This window comes from Glycine max, chromosome 2 (genome assembly GCF_000004515.6).
Source record: "Glycine max cultivar Williams 82 chromosome 2, Glycine_max_v4.0, whole genome shotgun sequence".
Lineage (NCBI taxonomy): Eukaryota > Viridiplantae > Streptophyta > Magnoliopsida > Fabales > Fabaceae > Glycine > Glycine max.
The window spans coordinates 1,073,812-1,093,788 of NC_016089.4; the positions used below are offsets into that span (position 1 = coordinate 1,073,812).

At 32.9% G+C, this 19,977-nt stretch overlaps 4 protein-coding genes across 8 annotated transcripts; 3 read left to right on the forward strand and 1 right to left on the reverse strand.

Moving 5' to 3' along the window:
* The first annotated feature begins 143 nt into the window (after positions 1–143).
* LOC100793343 (uncharacterized) lies at positions 144–791 on the forward strand. The gene has a single exon (XM_003519694.3). It carries the CDS (start codon positions 144–146, stop codon positions 789–791), a length of 648 nt encoding a protein of 215 aa, XP_003519742.1.
* A 1,430-nt stretch (positions 792–2,221) lies between these two features.
* Positions 2,222–5,886, reverse strand: LOC100793874 (uncharacterized). 4 transcript variants are annotated; one of them, XR_413026.4, is made up of 4 exons: positions 5,561–5,886; positions 5,351–5,427; positions 4,069–4,205; positions 2,222–2,513 (listed from the first exon to the last, which is right to left on the reverse strand). XR_413026.4 is itself a non-coding variant. In XM_006574465.4 (3 exons), the coding sequence occupies exons 1-3, from the start codon at positions 5,782–5,784 to the stop codon at positions 2,485–2,487; spliced, it is 498 nt and encodes a 165-aa protein (XP_006574528.1). In that variant the 5' UTR covers positions 5,785–5,885; the 3' UTR covers positions 2,222–2,484. The 4 variants fall into 4 exon arrangements, 1 of the variants encoding a protein (XP_006574528.1); XR_001383611.3 differs by having other exon boundaries at positions 2,222–4,205; positions 5,610–5,886; XR_001383610.3 differs by having other exon boundaries at positions 2,222–4,205; positions 5,561–5,885.
* A 2,521-nt stretch (positions 5,887–8,407) lies between these two features.
* Positions 8,408–12,650, forward strand: LOC100798621 (ATP-dependent Clp protease proteolytic subunit 5, chloroplastic-like). Of its 2 annotated transcripts, none has more exons than NM_001255587.2 (9): positions 8,408–8,692; positions 9,207–9,326; positions 9,399–9,513; positions 9,606–9,698; positions 9,951–9,996; positions 10,125–10,197; positions 11,445–11,479; positions 11,621–11,709; positions 12,259–12,650. In NM_001255587.2, the coding sequence occupies exons 1-9, from the start codon at positions 8,568–8,570 to the stop codon at positions 12,478–12,480; spliced, it is 918 nt and encodes a 305-aa protein (NP_001242516.2). In that variant the 5' UTR covers positions 8,408–8,567; the 3' UTR covers positions 12,481–12,650. The 2 variants fall into 2 exon arrangements, with proteins under 2 accessions (NP_001242516.2, NP_001387312.1); NM_001400383.1 differs by having other exon boundaries at positions 8,421–8,692; positions 9,189–9,326.
* Positions 12,651–16,580: 3,930 nt separating this feature from the next.
* Positions 16,581–18,333, forward strand: LOC100794387 (uncharacterized). Its single transcript, XM_003519696.5, has one exon. The coding sequence runs from the start codon at positions 17,361–17,363 to the stop codon at positions 18,222–18,224; it is 864 nt and encodes a 287-aa protein (XP_003519744.2). The 5' UTR covers positions 16,581–17,360; the 3' UTR covers positions 18,225–18,333.
* Positions 18,334–19,977: the final 1,644 nt, after the last annotated feature.

Below are 19,977 nucleotides of genomic sequence, written 5' to 3' on the forward strand. Positions count from 1 at the left end.
ACAACGGCTACCATGCCAAAATTTGCGCGCAAAATCCCAAGAATAAAATTATAAAACCCCATCCCATACTTGGAACACAAACGCAGTCCGAGTTTGTCCATTGTCTCTACTCTTAGAACGCGCGCTTCTAAAGAGAAGAGACAATGGATCACTTGAGATTCAACAAAACCACCCTTGTCCTCATCGGAACCCTCTCTTGCCTCCTCCTGTCCATCACTGCCGTCCCCTCAACTCGCGTCTTGGAACTCGCTCCCAGCGAAGCCCCCACCGCGGAGCCTATAGCCTCCGGCATCAGCCTCTTCGACAATCTTCTTGCCAAGGAATCAAGCCCCATGATTCTGAAATTCTGCACCGGCACCGAGAACCCCACCCTCTGCGCCGAAACCATTGCACCATACCTAACCGGCACATTCGACCCGATCCAGGCGCTAGAGACCGAGATCAACGCGACCCTGGAGAAGGCGGAGGAGATCGCCGGCAACATCAAGAAGATGCTAGACGACCCGACCACGACGAAGAACGCCATGGACGCGTTGGGCATCTGCCAGTCGCAGTACGATAACATTCTAGATAACATAAAGGAGACTGTGGAGTTGGTGGGGAACCAGAACGTGGTGGATGCTTGGTACAGGTTCAGCTCTGTCCTTTCGTACAAAGAAGCATGCGAGGATGCTTTCAAAGAGTCTCCCGGGGTCGACATGCCCTTCCCTGAAGATAACACCAAGCTGTTCCAGTTGAGCGGCAATTGCCTCGCCGTCATGGACGGCATTGTTAACAATCACAAGATGTAAATTGTCGTGTGAGAGAGACAGTGGGTGAGATCTAGAGAACAATAGGTCCTTATTATTACTATTATTAACCACACGCGTTGATTAACAACTCTGTGTGTGCATGCATGCAACATTGTTTCTTGTTTCTGATGAGACAGTACTGTTATCTTCGTCAATACGTACCACCTATCTGTTTTGCAACTTTGGATAACATATAAATTATTAATCCCTCCAACAGGCTATAAACATCAGTTCATTAACAAATTTAAGTATATTTAAGGATTTTATTTAAATACGCTGCAACAGTAGTGAAAAGATAATAGGTTTTCCCTTAATTTCCGCATCACTTGACACGGTGTCCATTCTCTCTAACAAATTTTGACGCCAATCTCTCTCTCTCTCTCTTCCTTGCATGTTACATATGCCTAAGTAAAAATGATTTTTACATTCTCATCAAATGATAGACGTTTTTGTAGGTTAAGTATTATTGATTTTTTAAATAGCTACCTAAATAATCTGTGTAGAACGTCAATTTCTTGTGTCCCTGCTCCCTGGTCCTAAGTCAAGCAAAATGGCCAAGAGTTCAGCATGAATGCTGGAAGCAATACCGTGCAAAATATTCATGATTTTATTGGATTGGGTGAAATTATATAGAGAGGGATTCGAACCTTTAACCATTTCCATCATCTATTTTCTAGCTTTTCACTAAAATCCAAAAATCATAAACAATTAATAGTTCTTTTAATTTAATTATGTTTTATTATTTTGTTGGAACCTTGGTATATATACTTTCACCTTAGTTGTGAGGTTCCCGAAATGGAGTTAAGTAATTAGTGAAGAAATTGCAGCGCTTGAGGCCAACAATTAATAAATGGACCATTGTTTCCCCTTCTACCTAATAAGCAAAAAAACTGGTTGAAGATATGGACCTACAATACAAAATACAATTGAATGGAAGCTTAAACAAACACAAGGTCCAATTACTATAGCCTTGGCTACAACGAGCAAGTTGGGATAAACTTTGTTGAGACTTTTTCATCTATCACGGCTAAAAAAAAAAAAAAATTAAGTTGATTTTTTGACATTTTTTGAGATAATTTTGAATATTTTGAATTTGTCACCTGAAATAGGTTTTTAAGCCATCTTAAAAAGTAGGTTTCTACATCGGTTTTGACGACCACCGTCTTAGAATGTCTTTTTGCTTTAAAAATGTAAAAAATTGAAGATTCGAAGATAATTTTTTTTTAGAAAGGATGTTTTTTTATGTTTTATTTTTTTTAAATAATTATTTATTTTTTTTACATATAGGCCTGAAGGTAGATTAGACCATGTTTTAAACCTGTATAATTCTAATTTAGTAGTGTATAATTGTTTAAAATAAATAAACCTATGGCACTAAAAACTAAACTTTAAGAGTATAGGGACCAAAACCATAATTATTAAGATTAGAGTGACAAAAAATATATTAGAATCAAATACATATATGTTTCATTACACCAATCCAAATACAATATTCTCTCCAATGGTTAAATATCTTCATTGGGTATCTTCGCATCAAAGTTTCATTACACCAGAGTTTATGTAATTTAATTGGTGCTCTAAGTAAATCATCTAGATTCCTACACAACTTTTTTATACTTGACAAAGTATATTTAATTCAACTATGGAATGATATTAGCCTTAGGGAGCTATAACCACAATCTTGCCTGAGCAATTACCAAACCGAACAAAGTAACCATTTCCCTGCAAAACAAGAAATTTAAATGTTATCATAATATTTCAAGTTTTACAATTAATAAATAAGAAAGATGAGGAACTATATCATGAATATAAAAGTTTCAATGTGATGAAGAAAAAAAAGTGACTATCATGCCTCAGCTAAAAGCAAACAAGTATGTCACATCATTTTAAAACAATCACAACAATCTAATTTAGAGGTAATAGTTTTATAAAAGAACACTATGATGGTGATACATTGGTGCACCACCTATTATTTAGTTGATGGTTGACCCTAGAATTCACTATAGAAGGAAAACAAAGGAATTATCCTCACCATGTGCTAAAAAAACCCACAAAAATATGGTCATGGAGGGAAATAGGGATGGATCTGACCAAAGACATCAAAAGAATACAATTCGTGGTAGCTTCTGCTGTTATAATTATGTTCTGATGAGTTACTTTTATATTCTAGAGTATATTTTGTCCTCCTAATCAAGAACTTCTTCTCCTTTCTTTCATGCTTAGTTTTAATCACCTTATGAGAAAGACTTAAAATGCAAAAAGCTTCCAAAAGAAACATTGAAGCCACCAATGGCATTGAAAGCATAAAATAATTAACAACCTACATCCTCCATGAGTGAAAACAAAACCGTCCAACCTTAAAAACTGCATGTAGAATAGAAAAATCCATCTTCCCTTTAAAACCCATACATCCACATCCTTTACATCTAGCAATCTAGCATCATAACTATTTCCACAATTACAACATCCAATATTTGGTTACACTAAACAAGGCAACCTAACTAGGAAATAATTACACAAATTCTTAACATAACAAAGAACTCTTTACAAATTTTACATACAACCATATTTATAATCCAAATACATAGTTCTTAAAACACAAAAGTGTTATGTTAGACCTCCAGTTACCTATGTATGCACTAGAAAGAAGAATCACAAGAGCCACGACAGGACAATGATGAGCAAGAATAAAAGAGAATTGGATTTATCTTCTTATAACTTAATGTTTAAGTTGAATGAGTAGAACTAGGGATTATAATAGAATAATTAAAAAAGATAAGGGAGTTTGTTATTGGTGAGTTAATTAATCTAAAGGGGAAAGCTAAGAAAAAGGGAGCAGAGGTATTGATTTGGAATGGAGGTTTCAGTCCCTTTAAGTGTTGTTTGTATAGTATTTCCATTATTTTTCTATCTTGTTATCAATTCCTTGTTATTGATCTACCTAATAGCGGCAGTAAGGGGATTTTTCTATTATAAATTCAAAAAAATACCAATTTCCTATCTATTCTCATTACTTGATTCCTAAATGTTAGAAGTCGAATACATATTAACAGTAATACCCAAACCAATATCACCCACCAATACCGAGGGGAAATCCATAACAAAAAGTACATTAAGATCTCATATGAATGGCTTATTCATCTCAAAATAGGTCCAGAAACATACTTGCAAGACACAAATTAACACTACAAAATGTGACCACATGTTAAATAACATCTATACACTTACATTTTCCCAGCAATATCCCAGATACTAAAACAAGTAAATCAGCACGTACCTCCCAATCAAGTTAATGTTTAGCAATTTCATAGTCAGTAAGAAGGGACACTGTACACTCCAAAAGCGACAGTTCATTAGTATCAGTCAATTGGAAAACTACCTTCTTTCAATTGTAGAGCTGCCTTGTCAAGAAACCTGATATATAAAATGAATGGGAATGGATTCAACTGTTTTATAATCAAATATAAAGTAATTGATATGAACATATAAAGACAAATTTCTCACACCTAACTAAGAGTATCTCTAATAGTATAACAGTGGTAGAATTACTTAAATTAACTTTTGACCAGGATTTTTTTTAATGATATTTATGAATTTAAAATAAGTCCTACAATTCTTAAGAATTCTATTTGGAATATTACTCGTCTAAGCAATGATTCTTATATAAGAATTCTCATCTCAATTGCTTTAATGGTAAAACTACATAACAACTTATTCTTAAAGATTAAGAATTTCATAAAAAAAAACTCTCATTGGACATGTTCCAAGGTATTGGTTCCAAGTGCCACTTTGGTTACTTACTAGAATCAATTGTTTCCATTATGGTACATATTTTGATGTAGTATCCTTTAGCAATTCAAAATTAAAATTTAAAATCTAAGTAGTTAAACTATAGGAAATTGTGTGTGTGTGTGAGAGAGAGAGAAATTAATGTTATGTTTCTCCCCAGAAATCATTCGTGTGAGCAATCTTTTGACTTCCCTTGATAACAGACTGCCTAACAGGAACCTCATACAAGCCTATGAACTCATTGCTACCAAAAGAGGCCTTTCTCTTTCTAAATGTAGCAACCAAGACTTGAGCAACACGAGTAAGAGAGCTACCTCCTAACAACCTGTGCCTGTACAATGGAGTGCCTATGAAGAAGACCATGCTAGATATTTTATATAAAATTAGATAAATTTCATTTTTTTTAAATAACTCACAATAAAACCTAAGATAAGTTTGGATTCATCAAAAAGTGAAAGAAAAAAGAGAGATATTTCTAAAAGTAATATAGAACTTGATATTAGTATTATTCTATTGTACTCTGTTTTCTAATGAACTTTATTACTACATGTGTTGTTCCATGGGTCTAATCATGAAAGAGGAACCATTATCATATCGCAAGATAGATTGTAGTGAAGATGGCTATGGTCCAATAGTGTCCAAGATATGCATCGACTAGAAAACCATCGAGCACGGAGGAAACTTGTGATATTCCTAAGAACTTGTAAAAGGTCTATGCATCACATAAAACATAAAGGCCACCAATACATAACAGCTACAAGGGTTTCAACCTTGAAGAATTCCCGTTCAACCTCTTTGCATTTGGTAACGGTAACGAAATTGGATCCAAAGAAAATGTGAGTAACACCTGCACAATAACAAGAAGCACAGAGGAATCATATTGAATCCCTAAACACGAAAAGAAAAGAAAATAAAAGAAAGAGATTGTCGATTGTGAAGGCTGATTTAGTGAGGGGAGAATTGATGGTGGAACTTCTAACTTTTGTGACAGCTTTTTTGCACTGTGAATTTGAATCGACGACGACGTACTCTGGCGCGATGTTCCAAAAGTTAGCGCTGAACTCCAATGACGATGACCATGGAGGTGGGAGGGGACGACAAATCTGCAACTTTGAATGGTAGATCTACAAACTTCTTTGGCTAGATTTGCGGCTTCTCTAACTTGTGGTGGAGTTGGGTCAGTGTGAGAAAGAGAGAGATGCATGAGAGACTGAGAGAGGATGAGCCAAAGGCAATGATAGCAAAAATGGGAAGGCAGCACTTGATTTGAAAGACGGTTTTTTAAAAATGGTCTTTGAACAGTTGCTTTTAAAGATGATTTTTATAGGACTGTCGTTAAATAATTTTAATTATTTAAAAAAATATCATCATGTTTATGGTGACAACAAACGTCTTTGAATTAGTTTCTTTGAAGGTGATTTTTGTAGTAGTGTATGACAAAGCTTACAACTGTGAGAGTTCTCTTGTCACTTGTCACTTGTTGAATAGAAAAAATGATCTTTTTTTTATCAGCTGAAAAAATGGTCTGTTATTAAACATTTAAACCTGATATCCACAAGACCTTAAATGGAAACCATTTTTAGGAGATTTACATGGACTACCTCTCAAATGTTAAAAGGGAGAACCCAATTAGCAAATTGAACAAGTCCCTTTGTGGACTCGCTCTACTACTGATTATTTATTTACCCAAGGTTCTAGTCCCACATTTCTGCTTGTGTAAATTGATGATATTATAATAACATGTCCAGATCAATGCCAAAAAAAACTAACATGTCTAGATCCATCAATAATAAGTATTACAATCACAAAACTATTGAAAAATACTTTCAAACTAAAGATTCTTGGTGATCTCAAATTTTCCTTGGCCTAAAAATAATTGAGTCCAACAAAGGAAATCACCTTTGCCAAATTGGAAATACAATATTGAGTTGTTAAAAGACATGTTTTGCTTCTGCTAATGGATCGTAATACAAAACTTAATGACATTGATGGAAATGTTCTATCTTACCCTTCTTAGTATTGTAGTTACTTGGCAGATTGATGTATCTCACCATTTCAAGGTCTGACATCACATATGTTATCAGCAACTAAGTTAATTCATGTGCAATTCAAGGACTTTTCACTTGCAAGTTGTTCAATGTGTTTTATAGCACCCCTTAAGGTTTCTCCTAGCCAAAGAAACCTATATCCTACTCACTCCTCTACCAAATCACTATTTATGTAGATGCTAATTGGGGTAACTGTTAAGTAATTGGAAAATCTAGTATTGATTTTGCATTTTCCTTGGTGCTTTCATAGTTTCTTTTAAGTAAAAAAAATTACTATGGCTTAATCATCTGCAGAAGTAGAGCACATATCATTGGCATGTCTTACTAGTCAGTGAAGTACTCCCTTTACTACAATAATTGCTCAGGTCATTTGAATTTCAACTACCAATTATCCTGGTTCTTTTGTGACAACAAGTTTGTTATACAACTAGTCATTAATCCTACACCCAATGAAAGGACCAAATATATTGACATTAATTGTTGTTTCATTAGCCAATATGTCAATTTTGACTTTCTCAACCTACTTGTATAGTTTCCATCACAACAACAGTTAGTCGATATCCTCACGAAGGCTATGCCACATTCACATTTCTATGATCTCATTCTTAAGTTGGGAGTTACGGACATTTATCTCCCAACTTGGGGGAGAGTGTTATAATTAGCATGAGATTGTTAATTAAAGGGCAATTATCTTTTATCAAATGATACGTCCACCGTCTTTGACAATCTAGAAACTTGTTTTGAGTCACCTTTAATATTAATAGGTATTTACTTTCAATCATATTTTTTCTATCTACAAAGTTTGAACAAGATTAGTATCACTCAGACCAATAGCATGTTAATTATTTTTTCCTTACCACAATGTTGGTACGAAGTTATCTCATGTCAAAAGCGGATGACAAATCTCCATCGAGGACTCTGTAAGCACACAAAAAGTAAGTATTTTTCTATCAATATGATTTATTTTATATCCAAAGATCAATCAAAATTCAAACTTTAAATAACTTGATTTAGGCACACAAGTTGCCACCAATTATGCCTACCATTTCTTGGTCAATGTATTAGTTGTTAATAGCTGTGGTTAACTCGTGCACATTTGAATATTATATTTTTTTAAATGTAAAATAGTATAAAGCTTTACGATGAAGAAGTATTTTTCGCTAGTTTATAAGTTATGATTCCTTTTTAATTTTACATTTTCTATTTATTATAGTTATTCTTTTATCCTTCTTATGTTAAAAAAATCTTAACATTTCTCCTTACTTGTACTCTCATCAAATTTCATCTCTTTATAATATAAATCATCAAAACTATACAATATAGTTTTCAAGATACTAATCCGTTCAAACTATCTCATTCCATTTAGCAAAAATGTTTTAAAATAAGCATAAAAAATATTATTCTAATTTTCAAGATGGAAAATTATTTGAAATCAATAAAAATATAAAAAGGTGATAATTATTTCAAGAAACGTAAATTTACCAAATTTTATGTTATGGCCAGATAATTAAAGATATCTTTCTATGTAATTTTACACATTAACTAATTTTACTAAATACTTTCAACTAGTTTTACTAAATAATTTTACACGTATTTTATTTAATAATTTAAATTCCTAATTTATTTCTTACTAAATTATATTGTCAAATAGAATAAAGATCTTAAGAAAACGAAAAAAAAAGAATAAGATATTTTTGTATAATGAGATTTATGTTTTTTTTTTTTTTTAAATGTGAGCTTGATTGCTTGATAGGTACAAGGTTATTAGCCGTATCGCTCGAGACTTTCCCACAAACAAAAAGCACTGAATTAAGTTCACTGTCGACAAGTTTCGCCCCAACACTCAACTCAGCTCGCTCTTGTTCTTCTTCTCCATTATCAAACGAAGTATAGATATCATATCATTGCAGCTTCATTTTCATCCACCAATTAACTAACAATGGCGCACACATCCCTTTTCACTCCCTCTTCCTCTCTTAGGTTCAACCCTCTTCTTCTTACCTCCACCCCCTCTTCTTCTTCTTCTTCTCGCTCCAACAACCTTTCTTTCCCCGCTCTCTCCAGGTATTTTCTTTTTTTTATTAATTTGTTTATAGCACCCCATCAACTGCGGTGTTTATTTTAGCTGAATTTGAATTAGAATTTGCCTTAAAGTTTACATTTTGATGAATTATCCATGAGTTTGTGGCTTTTCGACTTGTTGGTGTTGGATTTTTTTATTTTATTTTAGAGAATTCAAGTCGCCAGATTCGTGGAAGATGACCCTAAGTTTTTTATGCTAATGGATAGGGGTGAAAGTGAGATTTTTGCGTCACTTTTAGGTTATGCTTCGAATTGAAAAAAAAAATAGATTCATAAAAATGTTATGATAATTTCGAAGTTGTTAATTCTTAAGCCTGGCCCAAATGATTAATCTAGATTCTAGGGTATGCTATTATCCACCTTTTATTAGTACTTAAATTTCTCCTTTTTTTTAAAAAAAAAATGGCAATTGAACATGGAAGAGACTAGTATATTCTCTGTTATGCTGGATATATTTATGTCTATAAAGGGGATGTAGCCTTGCTTTGATTTGCAGGAACCTAAGGAAATCGGTAGAAGATAGAAAGATTAACAAAAAATCTGCTGTGAAAGCAGTGTATGGTGATGAATTTTGGACACCTGAGAGGAGTTCACGTCCGGGTATTTGGTCTATAAGGTAGATTTTATTTTGTTATTTGTTTATCTTGTAGCTTAGTCTTGTTTATTGACTTGGATAGTGTTCTTGAAGGAGTGATTTGCAAGTCCCATCTTCCCCTTATTTCCCTACCTATGCACAAGGGCAAGGGCCACCCCCCATGGTTGCCGAGCGTTTCCAGAGTGTTATAAGTCAGCTTTTTCAATATGTAGGCAATATTTTCCTCTTGCTGTTACTTAATGTTGATTATTCTGCTTCTGTTTAATCTTTCTAGTATTAATAATGCATTTTGGTATTTAGAGAATAATTCGGTGTGGTGGAGCAGTTGATGACGATATGGCAAACATCATAGTTGCTCAGCTCCTGTACCTTGATGCTGTTGATCCTAACAAGGTTTGTTCTTAGATTTTAGTCATGGAAAACTCATGGTTCCATTTATCTTCTTATATCGTTATCTATATAAAGTGATCTTATGCTTTTCTAGAGATGATGCCAAATGTTTTTATTTCAGTATTTCTGTATTTTGATATGATTAGTATTGAGGTTTTTGTTTTTTTGTTTTTATCTTTTGTATCATGTGATGAATTCAAAATTTTCTTGTGCATGCACTTAGTCAACTACCAATTTTCTGATTATGTTGGGCAGGATATTGTCATGTATGTAAATTCTCCAGGAGGGTCAGTTACAGCTGGTAATAATTTTTTAGTTAAAACTATCTTGCATTGTCTTTTATTATTATATTATATTCATCTACATGGGCTGAAAATATATTGTATCTCAAATATTAAAATGCTTTCTTTGTTATTCTTTTCCCCTTAGGAATGGCAATATTTGATACAATGAGGCATATCCGACCTGATGTGTCTACTGTTTGTGTTGGATTAGCGGCTAGGTAACCTTTTTATTCTTTCTCTGGGCAATATTACCTTAATGCTGACAAGTTACCACCAGTAGAAAGCTAAAAGTTTTATCCTAACTTGATCTTGATTCTTGATGTAAGCCAGCAGAACATGTTGATTTATTTATTTATGCTGAATACTGGGAGAATTATGATGATTAATTATCAATTATCTTAAAATTTTCCCTTCCACACTGTATCATATCTATTTTCTGTTTTTTAAAAAATAGTTATTTCTTTAATAACTATGTGATTCTATGGTGGTAGTAGTAAATGGTGTGGTTTAAAAGGACAACAAAAAAAAAAGGATGGAGTAACTGAATGTTAAGATGAACATATGACTACACAAGAAAGGATAAGATACAAATGATTATATACTTTGGTACTGATTAAGGAAAAGATGACAAAATATCAATTGAAGTGGATTGAACACGTGCCAAGAAGGTCACTGGAAGCACCAATGAGGAGAGTAGATTACATGTTTTTTAGCCATGTGAGAAGGGGGAGAGGAAAACCAAAAAGGCGATTGGAGGAAATTGTTAAAACTTAAAAGGAATCTAATGATGAATAATATTCTTTAGAATTTAGTCTTTAACCAAGCCCAATGACATCATGCAATCTATGTAGCCAACCTCACCTAGCAGGATAAAACTTTAGTTGTTTAATAACATGTGATAACATTTTTATTGGTATTTCTTTATTTTGGATGGTTGACCCCTTAACCTTTTTTTCATTGTGATAACATCTTGCATCTGTGAATGATATATTTTGATTGAGTTCACTCAAGCTTCAGGAGTAGCCAAATGTCAATCTTGAGAACAAATAGTTTACCTTTCTTCCCATGTATTTAAAGTCTACTGCATTTCATTTTAGAAAATCTACTCCATTTGTAATTATCATGTGGTGAGTTATAGCCTTTTTCCATTTGAGAAAGTAAAGGGGGAGTGGAGTTGTGTGATTTGCCCCTTTTTTTTTCCTTTTACCTTCATATCGAGAAATATGGGACTGGCATGAATGCTGAAGATAATATTAAGTATTGACTAACTTTTGAACTAAAAATATTAGGTTTTGCCTTTGAAAAATATCCTTAACCTTCCATGAATTAAAAATATTCATCTATATTGATAATTTGTCAATGAAAAGTTATTATAGTTGATTGTATACTACAGGTGTTATTTTTTTTTCCTGTTTGAAGAAATTTTATTTTCCATTTGTACTTATGTAGACCTTTTAATCTGCAGTATGGGAGCTTTTCTGCTGAGTGCAGGGACAAAAGGTATTCTTTTAACATGCAATCAGTGTATCCATCCCCCTATCCCCTCTCTCTTTCTTTGTTGATGAATGTCATTTTCACCTCTCGAAAATAAGAAAAATGCTTCTTTCTAACTTTATATCCCTTCCTCTTTCACTTCTGAAGGAAAGAGATACAGCTTGCCAAATTCAAGGATAATGATTCATCAACCGCTTGGTGGTGCTCAAGGAGGGCAAACTGACATAGATATTCAGGCATGGGCCTCAGTTTCCTCCTTTTATTTTTTATTGGATAAATCTCATGTTCCCTTCATAAAATTTATAATTTTATTTACTTGTATCATAGAAAATTAAAGCCTATCTTAGGGTAGCACTTAATTTAAACCTCATGTTCACTAGTTAATTTAAACCAAGATGAATGCCCTAATCATCTAGTGAATTTCCTAATAACCTAAATTTATGTATAAAAATACCCGTAGTGAATTTGCTATCCAAAATTCCAAACATTATATTATTCCATACTCTTAATATTCCTATGATTTATTTCCTATATTATCCTGCTATTATATTCCATTCCCTACTACTATACATTTGGATTTAGCCAGCATTTGGTTAGATTGGATCGAGTCAGACAGTCCAAAAGTTTTGATTACGAACAGCATTACAATAAGTGACACCGTCCATGACCTTACCAAGGGAGACCGAAGGATTGGTTTATCACTTTTTTGTACAAGTATCATAAATTCATAATTCTGTTATAATAGTCCTTGTTCAAGAAAACTGATTGCACTTCAAAATTCTCAGGCTAATGAAATGCTGCATCACAAGGCAAATCTGAATGGATATCTCGCCTATCATACCGGCCAAAGTTTAGATAAGATCAACCAGGATACAGACCGTGACTTTTTCATGAGTGCAAAAGAAGCCAAGGAATATGGACTCATAGATGGAGTCATTATGAATCCTCTCAAAGCTCTCCAGCCATTAGAGGCTGCAGCAGAAGGTAAAGATCGGGCTAGTGTTTGAGCATAAGATTGTTGCACTTGAATTTCCAAGGTATAAAAAGTCAGTATTAGACTGTAAAATGTTTTTGGTTGCTGAGTCCAACTGATTTTTTTTTACGGATGTTGATATCTGTGTCCATGTACCAAAAATGAGGCGAAATTGATACTATTTATTTACTGCTTTAGAGTTTATACTGACAGAAGGTTCTTTAATGGATCCTGCATTTGCTTTTTCCTTCTAGCATTCTTTTTACAAATGGGACAATAGTGTTAACTGTTGAAAAAGAAATGTTTGCTTTACACAAGGTAGTGAAAATGGTACGAACCAACAATGATTAGTTACATGTACTCACTGTTTTGTTTAAATAACGAAACTATAGGCCGCATTTCTTGTTAACTTTACGATACTAATATCAGATAGTGTTAGCATTGACTTTGAATTTTAGCTAGTAGTGATTTATTGATATATTATTTGTTGGAACTAGGAATATATCGTGTCAAATAGTGTGAATCAAATTTTGTACACTTTTTGAACTTTTGATTTTATCGAAGTGCAGAATTTTCTCAATTCCAAGTGCTTGTATTGTGTTGATTCATTTTGAGCCGAAAAAGAAATCTTAATACCGGGTTTCACATAAATTGGACATATCCACTGCACGTGACAATTGGAGTTTTAGCAAAATCATTGAACTAAGAAATATTTGTGACCGAAAAGAAACGCGGTGTCCACCCCAAGATATCGAGAAGAACTTTCCACCTTTGCTTCTTTCTCACTATCAACATTCTTCTTTGAAATCTGTATTAATCATTGGTAGTTGAGACTTCAAAAAAAGTCACCTACTGCTGACAGACACTCTCCATCGTCAAGTTTCATCAGTTACAATTGCATGCACGATAAGCGTTAAAAATAACATTTATTATTGATCTTAATCACATCAATACCATTATTAATATCTTTTAAAGTCTTAAGATTCTAAATATTTTTTAATTTTAGAATAAAAATATTTGTACTTATTTTTTTATTTAGCTATACAACTTATGATCTTTTTTTTTTATTTTCTTAGTTGTGCTTAAGTACTTTAAAACTAAATTTCCTTTCATTTTATTTGTTTACCAATAACTTATCGGTCCGAATGGTCTGGGCTGGCTTAATTATAATTTAATTTGATCTTTTTTTCTTTGATATTATGATACTTTTTAAATATTTTTGTGCGACACTATCATTCTTCATAAAATTAAGAATGAGTTTATTCTGAAATCATTTTTCACTAATTATTCTGGAACCATACACGAGCTTATGCAAATTTATCAGGGCCTGCCCTTCGTCTAGAACAATCAAGCATCAATGTGTGTGTGTGTGTATATATATATATATATATATCTCCTCATTGTTGAATAATGATTCACGAATCGTTTATGCACGTATGTTACGCGCACCTACCAGCTACCACATGTAATAATTCCCCTTATCGAATTATAGGAAATTTTTTCAAGCCAGTACTTGTAATATATATTTCTTTCTTTTAAGTAGCACGAACCATCTTTGTAAGTCTATTTTTTATGATTTCAAAATATTATTGAATTAAAACAACAAAGAAATTACCAAAGGAAGAAAGTCAACGGCAAGATAGTAGACATTTATTGTAAGTTGAGTCACTGAGGTATATCTATAATTTTATATATAAGGAGAACCCTAATCGTGTCTAAGGTATACACGATTCTTTATGCTGATTATTTTTTTTAATCAATCGACACTCTTATATACTAAGACTTAGTATTTTTTGTTTAATACTTTTCAAGGATAATAGTCAATCGTCTACATTAGAGAAGTGAGTTCTTGTAAGCATCTTTATCTATAGAACCCAATGGTGATGTGCTGTGTGTACTGCCTTAGGTGGAGCATGAAGCTTGTTTGCAAATTGCTAACAAGCATCGCAACACTTTAACAAACTTAGTGTAATGTAGTTGACCTATAAAGTGCATGTTTGGTTGTGGTGGATGAAGCTTGAAAAAGTATGCTTGTAAAAGTCACCCCTTCATTACCTTTTTATCTCATCGTGCTTTTAGGAGGTCTGGATCCGCACTGACGCCCACATATTCTCAAACGCATTTTCTTTCTTGATTAGTTTATCAACCTTGTCCATTATTTGATGAACCCCTATCTTTTTATAGGAAAATAGAAGTAGTACATAAATACATTAATTGATATTTTTTTCATAATTTTATTTAACTATGGAAAATTGAAGGAAAAAAAAAAGACACTTTTCTGATGATACCACCAATTGTCCAACAAGTTTCGTGAATTAGGTAATAAATCTTTCGAGTTATTATTTGGCATTACAGGGATGTTGGGACGCATAGCATAGAATCTAAGTCAGTTCAGATGAGATGAGAGAATGTGTTTCTTATCTACTGTGGCCCAGATCACCCAACCTAACACTAACAGGATAGCCTTATTTGATTTCCTTTTATATTTTTATTAAACAATAATAAGCACTTTCTTGAGTTTTGCTTTCATGTGTAAACCCTTCTCATATTTTTATACAAATAAGTTGTTCACACATTGATTGGAGTTGTCATAATTTTTTTAAGAAAAATAGTCTATATACTCTTATGTTAAATCTGTATTGTGATAACAAAGTTTGAGCAAATATCACTTTTCATAGGGAGTCTTGTGGAATTAGAGTTTCACCGAAATTAAGATTTGTAGTTATTAGTGGACCATTTTGTTGTTTGTTTTGTTATTCAAAGATATTTCATTTAACTTACTTATCAAATGTTAATTGCCAGAAAATGTCAAACCAACTATAAGCAGCAGAGGAAAATAAAAAATCCATACGAATCTCCTTATTGTTAGTTTACTTATAAATTTTAAACTCTCTGGATTGCGACAACCATTATTGTGGAGACAAAGCCCTTTTCAACTTAGCAAAGCGGGTGAAAATATAACGCCCTCAGCAGCGTTGATGAATTGATCAGACTACATTAGCTGGTTTAGTTTCACTTTAACAGCAGAAGAACGTATAGTTCAGTTGGTTAAATAAAGATGTGTGAGTTGTTATAAACCTCCTTATATTATTTTGATCTTTAATGATAAAAAGAAATTTTTGTTTTAAGTTTTAAAACGTCAAGAAATAGCTTAGTTTGGTCGAGTTAGGATGCGTATGTTATTATAAATTTTTTAATATTATTTCTAATTCTCAAAAATAAAAATAAAAATTTGTTTTAAAAAATCACTAATTCAATTTGACGGTAGTTTGAAAAGGTTATATTTAGATTGAGTCAAATTGTATTATTGATTTTTTTTTTTATCTTTATGTTCTAACTTTCATAATCCATCAAGTTGGTACAAGTACATATTTACAATATTTTTTTAATTCGCCAGATTTGCGTATTTTATTCGGATGGGTGAGATCCTTATTTTATTACAGGATTTTTCCTTTTAAAAAATTAATGGCGATCAAAATCAGTTGATCTATATCGATTCCTAATTTATACAATCTGAGTATTATTTTGAAGTATTGTAAATCTTTTTCCTTTACGAAATATTAAATGGAATATAACCAACTGCAATTATTATAATAAACTATTAACATAAAAAGATTGGTATTTATTTACATAAAGTTTGATTTATAGGTAACCTTTTTTGTTTGGTGAAATGTAAAGGAGAAAGGAGTTGAGTTGGATTTGGCGTAGCTCAGTACTTAAATATTTGACTCTGTTTACCGAACGGCCTAAACTGTGTCACTGAGTATAGATCCCTACTTCCAACTAAATATGTAAATGAGATACTATTCCGAATCCCATTAGACTTAGCAACTTCAACTACAACTATCTAATTCAAGCCAAAAGAAATAGAATTTGGTTCTTAATTAATGTTTATGGTAACTTCAGGTACGGTTCAATATGACGACAGCCATCATTTTCAGATAAACTCGAGACTACAAGATACCGCATTACTATCTTCAATACTAATAAAGCCAATATTAAAATTTATGGTATGACAACATAAATAGACAGGATACAATTTGTCATGCAAATGTACATATTGAATGCCGGAAAAAAGACCTATAATTAATAACATTATAGCTATATTATTCTATTAGTAAATCTGAGTGAATCTAATAACTATTTAGTATTACAAAAACATGCTCAATAATACAATTCCTATAAAGACACTTCATTCACACACACACACACAAAAAAACATGTGCAATGCCAAATGGTTATTTATGTAACAAAATTGATGAATCATTCAACCCAACTACGATAAGGATAATAACTTTTGCGGATGAGTGCTCCCATCGCAGGGGATGCTTATAAGATTTGGATAAATCGATGGCTCATTCATGTGTGTGTTTTTAAGTAAAAGGATATATAAATGCCAATCGAACCTTACATGCCAGATGGCAGTTTTATAATTTGTCCGATTTGCATGATTTTTGCTAATCAATGTTTATCTTGGCATTACATGTGATCTTAGCAATTCCAAATACAGAGAAAGGAGTTTAATTATGCTTGATCATCAAGGAAGAGGAAAGAAAAGCCACGGAATTGGCCAAGAGGAGTCCTCCAAAATTCAAAGTGGCTCAACTGGATGCGTCAAACTTGCAGCCAAACACAACACGATTATTCAAAGCAGTATAATTCCATTTGCACCAAACCAATGCACAAAAGATATAATTCATGTAGTTATACATTTAATTAATTAGGCCAAATATATATGTAGACCATGTCCTATATATATAAAATGTCAAGTAAGTAAAGAATATGGACGTGGCAACCACTTATAAATTTCACGTCCAGAAAATGGTTGTTAAGTCACAAACATAAGAGAACCTTAACGTTGGACTTCCCGTGGCTTGCAAATAAAGAGGCTAAGAGTGTGTAGTAGTGTTTGTTATGATGATGATGATTGGTGGTTGTAAAGAAATGGGTAATTGGAAGAAAAAATGCAGAGAGTTGTTGAGGCCAAGAGAGGTCTTGTACCTCCTCACCATCACAATCCTCAGCCTCCTCCTCCCTTTGTCTTTCTTACTCTTAGCCACTCTCTCCGGTGCCCAATACTACCTTCAAGCCCTCACTTATTATTCCTCACAACCCTTTCCCTATCTTTTCCACCTTGCCCTCAATATCAACCCATGTATTCTTTATTTTCTCGTGTCCATTGTGAGCGTGGGGACCCTGATCCAGGGGCTGATGGGTAAAATCACACTCTTGAGCGAGTTACCCTCCAAGTCCTCGCGTATCTCCACAGCGTGGATTTTGCTATGCGCCTTTCAAGTTTGCGTTGGTTTGGGCATTGAGGGAAGCATTGCGGCCGGGCTTTACGACGATGATGACGTGTCAAGTTTTGGGGCCGAGAGAAGCCTGTTGAGCAGGATGATATTTCTGTTGGGCCTGCACGAGACGACCCACGTTTGGTGTAGGATGGTGGTGAGGCCCGTGGTGGATGACACGGTGTTCGGTGGTGCCCGAAGGGAGAGGTGGGTCGAGAGAGTGGGCCAGGCTGCGGGCCTGGGCACGCTGTGGTGGTGGAGGCTGAGGGAGGAGGTGGAGACTTTGGTGGTTGTGGCCCAAGTGAAGAGTGAGCAACTAATGGATGTGGGCCTTGGTGACTTTGTTGGATGGTGGTTGTATTACCTCATTGTCACTATTGGGATGGTCAGGATCGTGAAGGGTCTCATGTGGATTTTCATGATTTCTCTATGTAGAACAAGGCCAACAATAGAGGTTGAATCGAGTCAGAACGATGACAAGGTGTAATTAGAGTTCACCCATTCTCTACTTTCCTTCTTTTTTTTGGTTTTCTAATTCAGCTCCCTTTCTCCCCTCATTTTGTTATTTCGATTTTCTTTGGTCAGAGACATTATTACAATATTGTATTGATGGTATTATTGCTCAACATGTCTATAATTACTTCTTTAATTCCAATGCGTGTTATTGGATGGCATGACTTCCGACAGATCAATATGATATTGTTAATTAAGTTATAAGCGCGCCGAATTATGCATCCAAACCGGCTAATAAAAATTATTTTCAGAAGTCCAAAATGTTGCCATTTCCTAGTGGTAAGGGTAAAGTACAAACTCTCCATAATTAGAATTGGACATATTTACAAAACTCCGGATTATTACTCTCTCTATACGTTTAGGCTATGTTTATTTCCGTTTAAGGTGTTTCATACGAGTAATTCAGTTTCGGTGATATATTTAGTTATCTTAAAAATATATTTATGCATTAACGTTTGGCCTAAAAGCTAATTGTGTAAAAGTAAAACTTGTATTGTTTTTACAAATTTTTATCTAAATATGCAGAAGTTAACCGTTGTTGATTTTACTTGTCACTTGATGTTTTAGTCCTAATATTTTTTTCATAATTTGATTTATAGTTATGTTATTACTATCATTATTATCGTTAACATCGATGTCAACATCACCATTAACATTATTGGTCATCGTTACTTAATTTGTATCAAATATAAGACATGATAATATAATATATTATCCGGTGAGTAACAAATATTAAATAAAATTAAAATTTATCCTATTTTTATGTTTTTCAAGTTCTTCTTTATCTGATGCACATCAAATATTAAATAAGACTAAAATTACTAAAAGGCCGTTAACCGGAAATACAAGAGATTTTATTTTATTATATATTTTGGAGAGAAATTTTAATTTGAGCGCAGTTAGCTTCACGAAATATATTGTAGTTTTTTTGGAGGGGATATATTAATTGATGGGCTCGGTACAAAGGTGGGACCGAGATTCAACAAATTTAGTGATGGGTGTTTTTTTTCTAAAGATGGAAAAACAGATATTATATGTGCACTATGCTATTCCCACTCAATTCTTTTACTTTTTTCACCCATATATTTTTTTTATTTTTCTTTCCCAAAAAACTCCTAGCTGAACTGTGTTTGCATTGTACAATGTACTCAATAGAAATATATTTCCATTATGTATTATGTACAATGAAAAAATGTTTTTGTTATATCTAGAGGACGCAACTCCTAATATAATGAAAACATGTTTATGTTAAGTATTGAAATTCATTAAAATAAAAGTTTAAATACTTTTTTAGTCTTTGGAATATTTTTTTTTTGTTTTTCATCTCGTAAAATTACTTTTTTTTTTGTTTTTAATCTTTGTAAATTATGTTTGTTTTATTTTTCGTTCTTAAAATACTTTGAATAACACTTTGAACAATGAAAAAACTTTATCTAATGTGTTTTAAAGATGAAAAACAAAATAAACATAATTTGCAAGGATTATAAATAAATAATAATAATTTTACAACGACAAAAATAAAAAAAATTATATTGCAATGACTAAAAAGATATTTAAAACAAAATAAAAACATATTTTTGTTGTGTATTGTTCTAAGATTTAGAACAGAAATATGTTTATGTTGTATATTGACGAGAAAGAGAAAATCAAGGTGAGGATGAAATAGTAATTTGGTATAATTTTTATAAAAATAATGGGTGAAAAGAGAAAAAAAAGTGCGAGAATAG

Coding starts and splice junctions, on each gene's coding strand:
- LOC100793343 (XM_003519694.3), top strand. CDS start 144: ATGGATCACTTGAGATTCAACAAAACCACCCTTGTCCTCATCGGAACC.
- LOC100793874 (XM_006574465.4), bottom strand. CDS start 5,784: ATGCATCTCTCTCTTTCTCACACTGACCCAACTCCACCACAAGTTAGA. Junction 4,206..5,350: donor TTGAACGGGAATTCTTCAAG/GTTGAAACCCTT, acceptor TTTATATATCAG/GTTTCTTGACAAGGCAGCTC. Junction 2,514..4,170: donor AGCTCTACAATTGAAAGAAG/GTAGTTTTCCAA, acceptor CTTGTTTTGCAG/GGAAATGGTTACTTTGTTCG.
- LOC100798621 (NM_001400383.1), top strand. CDS start 8,568: ATGGCGCACACATCCCTTTTCACTCCCTCTTCCTCTCTTAGGTTCAAC. Junction 8,693..9,188: donor TCTTTCCCCGCTCTCTCCAG/GTATTTTCTTTT, acceptor AAGGGGATGTAG/CCTTGCTTTGATTTGCAGGA. Junction 9,327..9,398: donor CCGGGTATTTGGTCTATAAG/GTAGATTTTATT, acceptor GTGTTCTTGAAG/GAGTGATTTGCAAGTCCCAT.
- LOC100794387 (XM_003519696.5), top strand. CDS start 17,361: ATGATGATGATGATTGGTGGTTGTAAAGAAATGGGTAATTGGAAGAAA.